At 46.1% G+C, this 10,849-nt stretch overlaps 1 protein-coding gene across 1 annotated transcript; it reads left to right on the top strand.

The window, feature by feature from the left end:
• The first annotated feature begins 7,180 nt into the window (after window positions 1-7,180).
• Window positions 7,181-7,784, top strand: LOC137815594 (uncharacterized). Its single transcript, XM_068618709.2, has 2 exons — window positions 7,181-7,591; window positions 7,719-7,784. The coding sequence occupies exons 1-2, from the start codon at window positions 7,181-7,183 to the stop codon at window positions 7,782-7,784; spliced, it is 477 nt and encodes a 158-aa protein (XP_068474810.2).
• Window positions 7,785-10,849: the final 3,065 nt, after the last annotated feature.

Below are 10,849 nucleotides of genomic sequence, written 5' to 3'. Positions count from 1 at the left end.
TCACACTTGCTTCACCACAGGTTTCGTTTCTGTTCTGAGTAATAATCTGTGCTGTTTTTCTCTAGAATTGTATGTTAATAAACTGATGCAGGAAAACACAGATTAAGCATGGCATCCTCATCACACAGAAGGAAGAAATCCAAAGAGCAATCCAGCAGCAACCAAGGCATTCTGGAGAAATGGTTTGCTGGAGATTCTGAAGCAATGACAAGATACATTCATGAGACAAGCAAGAAGCAAGTCAATGCACCCAAAGTGTTGGAATTTTCCTGGCTGAGAGAAGAAAATCTAACTGAAGCAAAGACCTTGCTCAAGCATCAAAAGCTGAAGAACTTTCTAGAGATGACTGGAAATGTATATCCAGATTTGGTGAAAGTTTTCTACAGCAATTTGGTTCAAGATGGCAAAAATCTGGTCTCCCATGTGAAAGGTGTGAAGCTGAAGATTACAAGGGAAATATGGAGCAATGTGGGAGGAATCAAATATTCTGGAATGAAGGTAAGCAAAGGGAACACTGCTGGAATCCAGGGATTCAACAAGATGCAGTTTTACAGAAGTTGTGTGAGGAATCCTGCTGAACCAGTGGCTAGATTTCATGCTGGAAATCTCACAATCATTCCAAGACTCCTTGCCTACATTATTGCTTGGCAGCTTACTCCAAGAGGAAGTAATCATGCAACTCTCCATGAAGAGGACTTGATTTTACTATACTGCATCATGAATCAACTCAAGGTAAATTGGGTAAGTACTATGGTGGAGCATATGCTCAAATCCACAAGGTTACCAGACTATCGCTTTCCATATGCAATTTTTGTGTCAAAGCTAATTGATTACTTTGAAGTTGACACTACAAATGAAAGAAATGACACAATTAAGGCAGCAAGTGAGATAGACAACTCCACTCTCCTCAAGATGGGATTTCAAAAGGAAGATGATAGCTGGATATTCAGAAGGAATGCTGCAAACAGAGCTGAAAATGAAGCTGCTGATCCAGAAAATGAAGAAGAAAATGTTGATGGAGTGCAGAACATGGATGCATCACCAGTACACTCTGCTGGACATGAGGATATTGTTGCTACAAGCCAAAATGCAATGGTTTGCATATGAGGCACCTGAATACAGAGGTGAACCTCTGTCTATGTTTGAAAGACAAGTGCTAAGCAGGCTGGACACACTCACATATGAGCAGAAAGCACACTATGAGATGACCTACGCCAGGTTTCAACACTTGGATGATCAACTTGAAGGAGTTCAAGTGCAGCTAGCTGAGCTTTATTACAACAACAAGTGATCCTATTTCTAAGTCTTTATCTTTTATATGTTGTTGAGCAATTTGGAATTAATCTGTACTATTTCGTTTTTGCACTGGTGTTTAGTTGTTTTGTGATTTGTAATGAACCTCTATGGTTTATTGGTTTTATTTGAACTGTTATGTATGGCTATTATTGTTTCTGTGGTATTTTGTGCTCCCATTCTGTTTGATGAATCCAAAGGGGGAGAAGAATAGCCTAGAGAACAGCCTAAGAATAGCCTGGTACAGGTTCTGCAGATGATATTCACAGTGGCTGCTGATATGATTCAGATGTTAAATCTGCAGGTATATCATTTCTAAATCTGTTGTTCTGCTTTAACACCTGTTTTCTTTGTATACAGTTCTGTACAGATTTGGTCATGATCCTTCTTCAAAGCTGTGCAAAGCAAAGGGAATTTGTCTCCATCAAACAGGGGGAGATTGTTGAAGCTGGAGGAAGCTTCTTCCCTACCAAGGCTTGATGTGTGTTTGATGAAGAAAATGGCTTGAGTGCTTTGAAGATTGTAATAGGTTTTTAGATTCATTTGTAATTAGGCTTGTAAGTGTGTATGATTGCCTTTTGCTGTGTAACCTATCCTAGATGCCTAACCAAGTCTAGATCAAGCACATGATGTGGTTAAATGGTTTTTGAAAAGCCTTTTGAAATGTTTTTAACAGTTTTAAAACAGTACACACATAAATCTGTTTTATGGAGAAAGAATCTGTTTATTTCTTCTCTGTTAAAAAGGCTTTCGTTAAATGATTTTGAAAAGCTTTTTAAAATGGTTTTAACAGTTTTAAAACAGTACACAAATAAATCTGTTTTATGGAGAAAGAATCTGTTTATTTCTTCTCTGTTAAAAGGCTTTTCTAAATTTCTGTTAAGGCACCAAGGGAAAGCTCAGTTCGTTATTTCAGTTAAGCTGAGCTGGCCTGTATGTTATACTTTAATCTCTTTCACTGTGAAAGAACAGGTTTATTCCTTGGTGAGTTGAAAGGTTTTTCACAAGTTAGTTAGGGGTCCAAAGGTACCACTCAGACAGTTATTTCTGTTAAGCTGAGTTGGCAGTTTTTACAAAATAAATCTGTTAAGTTTAAAACTGAATCTGTTGTTTTCTTAACTGCTTTTCAACTGTTTTTTGAAAAGAAGTTAGAAACTGTTTCTATATAAACAATGTCTCTCTCACATGAAAGAGTGCTGAGGAATTACGCTTTTGACAGAGATCAAACAATTTCCATGTGAGAAGAAGGATTGAAAAGAGTTTTTGAAAGGTTTCCAAAGAGATTTTCAAGTGTGCTTGTTCTAGGAAACCTTGAATCTTGGTGAAGGTGCTGGTGCAGTTTCTGCAGCAAATTGAACTACTGGTTTTGAGTTCTTGCATCTTCTTTTCAGGTGTAATCTTTCCTTTATTCTGTTTTGTAAAGGTGTAAGTGTTAGTCACTCCTTGATAGGGTTTCTTGGAGTGCAAGGTGTGCTGAAATAGGGTTTTTCAGCATTGTGTGTGGTGTTCTTGTAGTGTTCAAGAACTGCTGGTTTTGTAAGTGATTGGCACTGTTTTTTAGTGAATTCCACCTTGGGGTAAGGTGAGACTGGATGTAGCTCTGTATGAGTGAACCAGTATAAAAACGTGTGTATCTTGCATTCTCATCCCTGCACTCTTTTCTGTTTTTGCTTAATTCTGTCAAGAACTAAATCTGTTCTTTTTAAATTGAATCTGTTAATTCTGGGTTTAGTGAAAACTGTTCTTCCTGTCTTGTTAAAGTTTTCTGATCATAAACAAGGTTGCTGCATATAATGGCTTAAGTGAATTGTGAACAAACTGACCATTCATTAAAACCTGTGAAAGGATCATTTTTCTTGAAATCTTGTGTTGTGTAATTTTGGTTGATCTCTAAGCATAGCTATATCCTTTATCCTCACAATATTAATCTGATCTGGTTCTGTTCTGATTCTCTGTTGATCACAATTTTACAGTGAACAAAATTCAATTTGTGCCAATACTGCTCTGAAGAATCAATCTGTTTCATGTAAAAACAATCTGTTCTTTTTGCCTCTGGAATACTGAAAAATTGTGTGTTCTTGCGAAAATTTTATAAGCTCAATTCACCCCTCCCCTCTTGAACTTAGACACTAATAGACCCAACAGTATGGCCCTCCACGAAGAGTCACGATCAAGTCAGAAAAACACGTGGCAATAAGCACCGAAAACATCAAGGCTTTCCTAAAAGGTCGCTAAGGTACGCGTTAATTCAGTTAAGATTCGAATGTTCCAAGGAACATTTTTATACGCTTTCAATGCGCTTTAACGCGTTTTAAATGCGAGAGCTGTATAAAAGGGGACCTTGGGACGTTTGAAAAGGGATCCAAGTTTTGACATAATTCTCGTAGCATTACACAGAGCACAAACCCTAGTTGTTCCGTTGCGCACCCACTGTGTGCACCAGACGATTAGGGCAACACAGTTTCAGTCATTCAGTATAGTTCTCGACCACCTTTAGAGGGTGTGTCACCTTTGATGTTTCTCGCTAGCTGACTTGATCGTCGGAGTGCAAACGCCCGCGAGGGCGCCCCTTTGTTCACTTCTTTTACGGTATTCACGGACGGAGCAGAACGAAGGTGCCCTAGATCGTAAGGACAAGCCACGCGCGTAGACGTCCCTGGTCAATCGGCGGGAACAGTTTCCAGAAAGCCACGAACATGAAACCTGCACGCGCTAGGAGTGAAGAGATGACCATGCAACAACTCATGGGCATGATGCAAGGGCTGCAGGAAGCAATGGCAGCATTGAAAGCGGAGCAAGAGTGCATGCAGGTGGATCTCACAGCATCTCAGGCGAGAAACGATGAGCTCCACCGCGCCAATGAGGAGTTACGCCATGGATGGCGTGGCGTAGATGAACCTGAGACAGCCACCCCACCCAGAGAATTCTCAACACCATTCTCACAGACAATCCTAGAGACAGCAATCCCCAACACATTCACGGGGCCCAAGGTAACCTTCACAGGGATGGAGGATCCTGAGGCGCACCTCACTGTGTTCCACACCCAGATGATGCTGGTAGGCGGTTCTGATGTCGTAAGATGCAAGCTCTTTATGAGCACTTTGACTGGGATGGCCATGGATTGGTTCATCAGCCTCCCAGAGGGTCACATCATGTCTTTCGCACAGCTTTCGCGGCTATTCAGAGAGCAGTATTTAGCCAACAGGGCCCCATCCCCAGTCTCGTACGACCTGTTCGACCTGAAACAGTATCAAGGGGAGACCCTGAAAGAGTACGTAAGCCGCTTCGGGGCGCAAGTGGTGAATGTGGGTACCACAGATGAACCCATGATCGTGTACGCATTCAGGAAGGGGGTGTGTCCTGGACCTTTCAGCAAGTCACTCAATCGCAGCCATCCCAAAACTTTTACGGAAGTTTGGCGTCGGGCGGTAGAACACATTGCCTCTGAGGGCGAGGCATACGAGAAGTGCACGACTGCTGCGCCCACACGCCCGAGAGCGCAGATACGCGCACAACCTGCTAGAGTCCACGAAGCCACTATAGAAAGAAAGAATCAAGATAGAAGGTGCACCTACGAGACAAGGAGAACCCAACCTATGGGTCGATCAGAAGGAAGGAGAGAGGGCAATAGACCTCTAAGGCACAACTTTTTGGTGGAACATAAAGACCTCATCGTTGTCCCCAACATAGCTGACAGGCCACCGGTGAAGTCCGACAAAATACTGGGACCTCACAAGGAATCATGGTGCGAATTTCACGAAGCATTCGGGCACCACATTAAAAACTGCTTAGCGTTGGGCTATCAGTTGGATGAGCTTGTGAAGAATGGTTTCTTGAAAGATTATCTCGCTGGTCCACTGCGACCACAGCCACGGCGACACCAAAGGAAGGTCAAGCGCATGAAATCCCAACTCACGGAGAAGTGCACACCATCTCTGGCGGCTTTTCCGGAGGGGGACCCACTGCCTCTCAACGAAAGAAATATGTGAGGTCAGTAAGTTCGGTTGCAGAGGAATTTCCAGACGACCCGTGGGAGTCAGACCTCGTTTTCACAAGGGCTGACCTGCAGGATGTCGTCCCCCACGATAATGACCCAGTGGTCATTTCAATAGTCACAACGGGAAGGAAGGTACATAGGGTCCTCGTCGACCAAGGCATTCTGCAGACGTCATGTTTTGGTCGACCTTCAATAAGCTACAGCTGTCCCCCGACCTTTTGAGACCCTATACTGGATGCTTGTGTGGGATTGCAGATAACCCAGTAGAGGTACGTGGCTACTTGGAGCTAAGGACGACGTTCACTGATGGAGCAGCATCACGCACCGAGAGCATCCGGTACTTGGTGGTTAACGCCAACTCAGCTTACAACATTTTGTTAGGTAGACCTGCCTTGAAGAGATTGAGGGTGGTTTCCTCCACGCGCCACATGAAGATGAAGCTACCAGATCTTAGTGGCAAGGTGATTATGATCAAGTCAGATCAAGAAGAGGCCCGTAAGTGCTATGAAAATAGTCTAAAGACAAAAAGAGGCGTGGTCATGGTGATTGAGCGACCTCTCGTTTCAGATTCGCAAATGCAGTTAGAGCTGTTCGAAGAGGCGACGCCCGCGAAGTCCACGCCGGTCGAAGCCACCCTTGGGGCGACGCCTATAGAAGATGCATATACAGAAGGAGGAAATGGCGATGCCTCACCAATGGAAGGAGTACGCGGCAAGGCCTCGCCCGCTGAAGAAGAGCCAGAGGAGGCGATGCCCGATGCATCCATTGGGGCGACGCCTATGGAAGAGGACTCCACGAATGAGTCTCTTGCAGAGAATGCGCAAAATGAGCGACCCCAACCAGAGGATAACATAGTAGAAAGACAGATAAGGGGGAAAGGTGTTCAAGATAGGACGCTTGCTGAGCCAAGGAGAACAAGAAGAGGTAGTCGCAGTAATCTCGCGCCACCAAGATGCTTTCGCATGGACTGCGGCGGACATGCCAGGTGTCGACCCAGACTTTTTATGCCACCATCTCACCATGGACGCCAAGGTTCGCCCTGTGAGACAAAGATGGAGGAAGTTCAACGAAGAGCGATGCCTCGTCGTGAAGGAAGAAACACAGAAGCTGCTCAGCGCCGGACACATCAGGGAGATACAATACCGTGAGTGGTTAGCCAATGTAGTTCTAGTGAAGAAGGCGAATGGGAAGTGGATGATGTGCGTTGACTTCACAGATCTGAACAAGGCATGCCCTAAAGATTCGTACCCACTGCCCAACATCGACGCATTAGTGGATAGCGCCTCGGGTTGCAAGATGCTAAGTTTCTTGGATGCATTCTCAGGTTACAATCAGATCAAGATGCATCCTAGGGACGAGAACAAAACGGCATTCATGACGGAAACGTGCAGTTTTTGCTACAAGGTGATGTCGTTCGGGCTGAAGAATGCAGGCGCCACCTACCAAAGACTGATGGACAAGGTCCTTGCACCCATGCTGGGAAGGAACGTGCAGGCCTACGTAGATGACATGGTCATAACTTCACAAGAGGGAGGGTAGCACACAGTTGATCTGGAAGAACTGTTTGCAAACCACAAGTAGGCGTTCCCCTCCGCTTGTACTTTGTAACTGAGTGGGCCATTAGCTCTGTGCTGGTCCAAGAACAAGACAAAGTGCAAAAGCCCATCTACTTCGTAAGTAAGGCCTTGCAAGGCCCGGAATTGAGGTACCAGTCACTAGAGAAGGCGGCACTAGCAGTGGTGTTCTCAGCCCGAAGACTCCGCCACTATTTCCACAACTTCACAGTGGTGGTGATGACAAACCTCCCTATCCAAAAGGTACTTCAGAAGCCGGATGTAGCAGGGAGGATGGTTCGCTGGGCGGTAGAGTTGTCAGAGTTCGATATCCAATATGAACCCGTCCATCAAAGGGCAAGTCTATGCTGACTTCGTGGCAGAACTTTCACCAGGAGGAGACCCTCAAGAGGTGGAGTTAGGGTCACAATGGGTGCTCTCAGTGGATGGATCTTCCAACAAGCAAGGGGGTGGTGTTGGGATAATCTTAGAGGGTCCTAATGGAGTGCTAATCGAGCAAGCCTTACGTTTTGCCTTCAAAGCGAGCAACAACCAGGTGGAGTACAAGGCGTTGATTGTTGGGATGCTGTTGGCTAAAGAAATGGGTGCTCAGAACCTCCTGGCGAAGAGTGACTCACAGTTGGTCACAGGGCAAGTGACAGGAGAGTATCAGGAAAAGGACTCACAGATGGCCACCTACCTAAGGTACGTCGAGGTGTTGAAAAGAGCTTTCGCCGCGTTTGAGCTGGTGCGTGTCCCTAGAGAGCAGAATGCCAGAGCTGACCTGCTCGCCAAGCTGGCCAGCTCAGGCAAGGGGGGAAGGCAGAGGACTGTGATACAAGAGACCCTCAAAATGCCGTGAAAGTTTGTTGCAGACAACAGGGTGGACGTTCTTCACGTTAGTGCAACAAGAGGAAAACCAAGGAGCCATCGCTCCTTGAGTCAAGATACGGCGAGGGCACCCTGCATCAGTACTTATGCGACCTCGCCAGAAGAAGAAAAAGGTGTACAGGTGTGTGCTTTAGAAGAAGGCGACACATGGATGACCCCTTACAGGCGATACCTAGCTGACGGAATCCTCCCAACGGAGCCGGAAGAAGGGAAGAAGATTAAGAGGAACGCCGCAAGATACACATTAGTAGATGGGATATTATTCAGACACGGGTTTACGCACCCCATCTTGACGTGTGTGAGTGGCGACGAGTGCACCAGGATAATGGATGAGCTCCACGAAGGTATTTGTGGGAGCCATGTGGGAGGAAGATCCTTGGCATCCAAGGTAATACGCACAGGGTTTTTCTGGCCAACAGTAAGAGAGGATTGTGTGCGATACGCTCAGCATTGCAGCAGTGTCAGATGCACGCTGATTGGCACAAGGCGCGCCAGAGGAACTAAGATCCATATACAGCCTGTGGCCTTTTCATACTTGGGGAATTGATATCTTAGGCCCGTTCCCATTGGCGATAAGGCAGATGAAGTACTTGATCGTTGCCATCGAGTACTTCACCAAGTGGATAGAGGCCGAACCAGTGGCACAGATCACTACGCACAAGGTACAACACTTTGTTTGGAAGAACATTGTGTGTCATTTTGGGGTGCCAAGGCGTCTCATGTCAGACAATGGCACCCAGTTCGCGAGCCAACTGTTGGGGAAGCTATGTACAGAAGTAGGAATCAAGCAAGTGTTTGCATCAGTCGAACACCCCCACACAAATGGGCAGGTCGAGTCAGCAAACAGAGTTTTGTTGAGGGGTTTGAAACGCAGATTGGAGAAGGCTAAAGGGGCGTGGGCAGAAGAAGTACCAAGGATCGTATGGGCTTACCACACCACGCCTCAATCTTCCACCATGGAAACAACGTTTAGCCTGATGTATGGATCGGACGCCATGATACCAGTGGAGATCCACGAGAGCTCGCCTCGTTTCCTAGGTTTCGTGGCAGAAGAGTCCAACGAAGAAAGGAGGGTCAACCTGGACCTAATAGATGAAGCCAGAGAAGAGGCGAAAATTAAGGCTGAGGCTGTGAAGAGAAGAGTGGAGCGTCAATACAGCTCTAAGGTGAAGCTACGACAGTTCCAGGTTGGTGATCTGGTCATTAGGAAGGCTCACCCGTACGAGTTAGAAAACAAGTTGTCTCCCAAGTGGACTGGACCGTTCAGAGTAACCAAAGCTAAGGGGAATGGTTCGTATAAGTTAGAGACTTTAGATGGAGGCCCCATCCCACGTAGTTGGAATGCTGCGAATTTAAAGTTTTATTTCAGTTGAAGCTTTGTAAAGGGGACACTCTTTTTCCCTCTCGAGGGTTTTTTAACGAGGTCACCCAAATAAAGAAAAGAAAAGTTTAAGATATTCTTGCCTTAGTTTTCCCTTTCATGTAAGATCAAAGATCAAAGAAACAAAAACAAAGACGAGGCGTCAACAAGATGAGGCGTCGCCAAGTTAAGGCGTCGCAAAGATGAGGCGTCGCCAAGATGAGGCGTCGCTAAGATGAGGCGTCACCAAGATGAGGCATTGCCAAGATGAGGCGTCGCCAAGCTGAGGCGTTGCCAAGATGAGGCGTCGCTAAGATGAGGCGTTGCCAAGATGAGGCGTCGCCAAGAGTAGGTATCACCAAATAAAGGAGCGGAGGTCAGACGCAGAGCAATATAACAGGTATGTTAGTACAAGTTAAAATCCGGGAGCCTAGTCCTTGAGCAGGGGTTAAGGGATCCCTTCGGGATGCCCCCTCCTCAAGTATGAATAGCTAGCCCCAGTAACAGATGTCAGTATGAGTTAAAATCCGGGAGCCTAGTCCTTGAGCAGGGGTTAAGGGATTCTTTCAGGATGCCCCCTCCTCAAGTATGAATAACTAGCCCCAGTACCAGATGTCAGTATAAGTCAAAAATCAAGGCGTCTAGTCCTTGAGCAGGGGTTAGGGGATTCCTTCGGGACGCCCCCTCTTCAGGAATATACAGCTAGCCCCAGTGTCTGGTGTTTTAGACACCCTGAGGACGATATAACGCTGACATAGTAGGCCTCTACTCAGGTGTGGGCACCAGACGCAAAGAGATAAGGGCTAAGTTGCCTTGGTGTTTTAGACACTCCATGGACAATACGGTGCTGATTGTATAGGCCTCTCCATGGGCGTCGTCACCAGAGCGCGACTTCTGTCCCAAGTGTCTAGATACGCTGAGGACACCCAGAGCAGGTCCCTCCTCGAGTATGGGCACCCAGTACAGTTGAGATAAGCCCTCCTCGCCCTCGAGCGATATCGAGGCCACAAGAGAACAACTAAGCCCTCTTCGCCCTTGAGCGATGTCGAGGCCAGAAAGAAAAAGATGAGACCCCTTTCGCCCCAAGCAATGGTAAAGCCAGCGATGCCCTTGGTAGTAAGCCCTTGGGGGCTCAAGAACAAGTAAGTGAAGAGTAAGAAGGAGAAGCATAAAAACACGAGTTATTAGAGACAAGAAAAATACGCGAAGATAAATTCTCCTTTGCCTTTGGGCAATGACGAGGCAGGCAACGCCTTCATGGGGAAGATTCCTCGCTGAAGGCCAAGTGAAGTTCTAAGTGAAAAGATCAGAAGAAGGGTATGCACCGCTACTCAGAAGGGAAGAATGAAAAGAGAAGGTCACGTGCTACCTAAAGAGTTAAAGACAAGGCGAAGAAGCGATACATCGAAAGTATGTGCCAGTTACGCCTTTGTTTTAGTAAAGCAAGCAGTAAAGCAGAGAAGCTAAAAGTACACGAGGATGTAGAGATAAAGCTTGAATAAACATTTAAATGAGGTTGAGTGTCAGAATTACAGAGCAAATGTTAGAAAATACAAATTTACAAATGAAGATTAATTAAGTGAAGTTCAATCCCCAAGGTCGAGGGGAACGACCTTCCCATGGACAATATGGTTGAGAGGGTTGCAGTTGGAGGTGTCAACTCCCGGGTTTTCGCAGGCGGCTTCAGGTAAGGCCTCCTTGAATCCCTCTGCAAAGATATCAACCATGTTGTCAATAAGCTTTCCTTTAGCCCAC

This window comes from Phaseolus vulgaris, chromosome 10, assembly GCF_051622355.1.
Source record: "Phaseolus vulgaris cultivar YP4 chromosome 10, ASM5162235v1, whole genome shotgun sequence".
Lineage (NCBI taxonomy): Eukaryota > Viridiplantae > Streptophyta > Magnoliopsida > Fabales > Fabaceae > Phaseolus > Phaseolus vulgaris.
The sequence above is the reverse complement of the archived record's forward strand: the minus strand, read 5'-3'. Positions and strand labels throughout refer to the sequence as shown.

What these genes read in the sequence shown, in the direction of transcription:
- LOC137815594 (XM_068618709.2), top strand. Translation starts at nt 7,181, where the DNA reads ATGAACCCGTCCATCAAAGGGCAAGTCTATGCTGACTTCGTGGCAGAA. An exon ending in CTTTCGCCGCGTTTGAGCTG is followed by an intron (nt 7,592 to 7,718) that starts GTGCGTGTCCCT and finishes AGTTTGTTGCAG; the next exon opens with ACAACAGGGTGGACGTTCTT.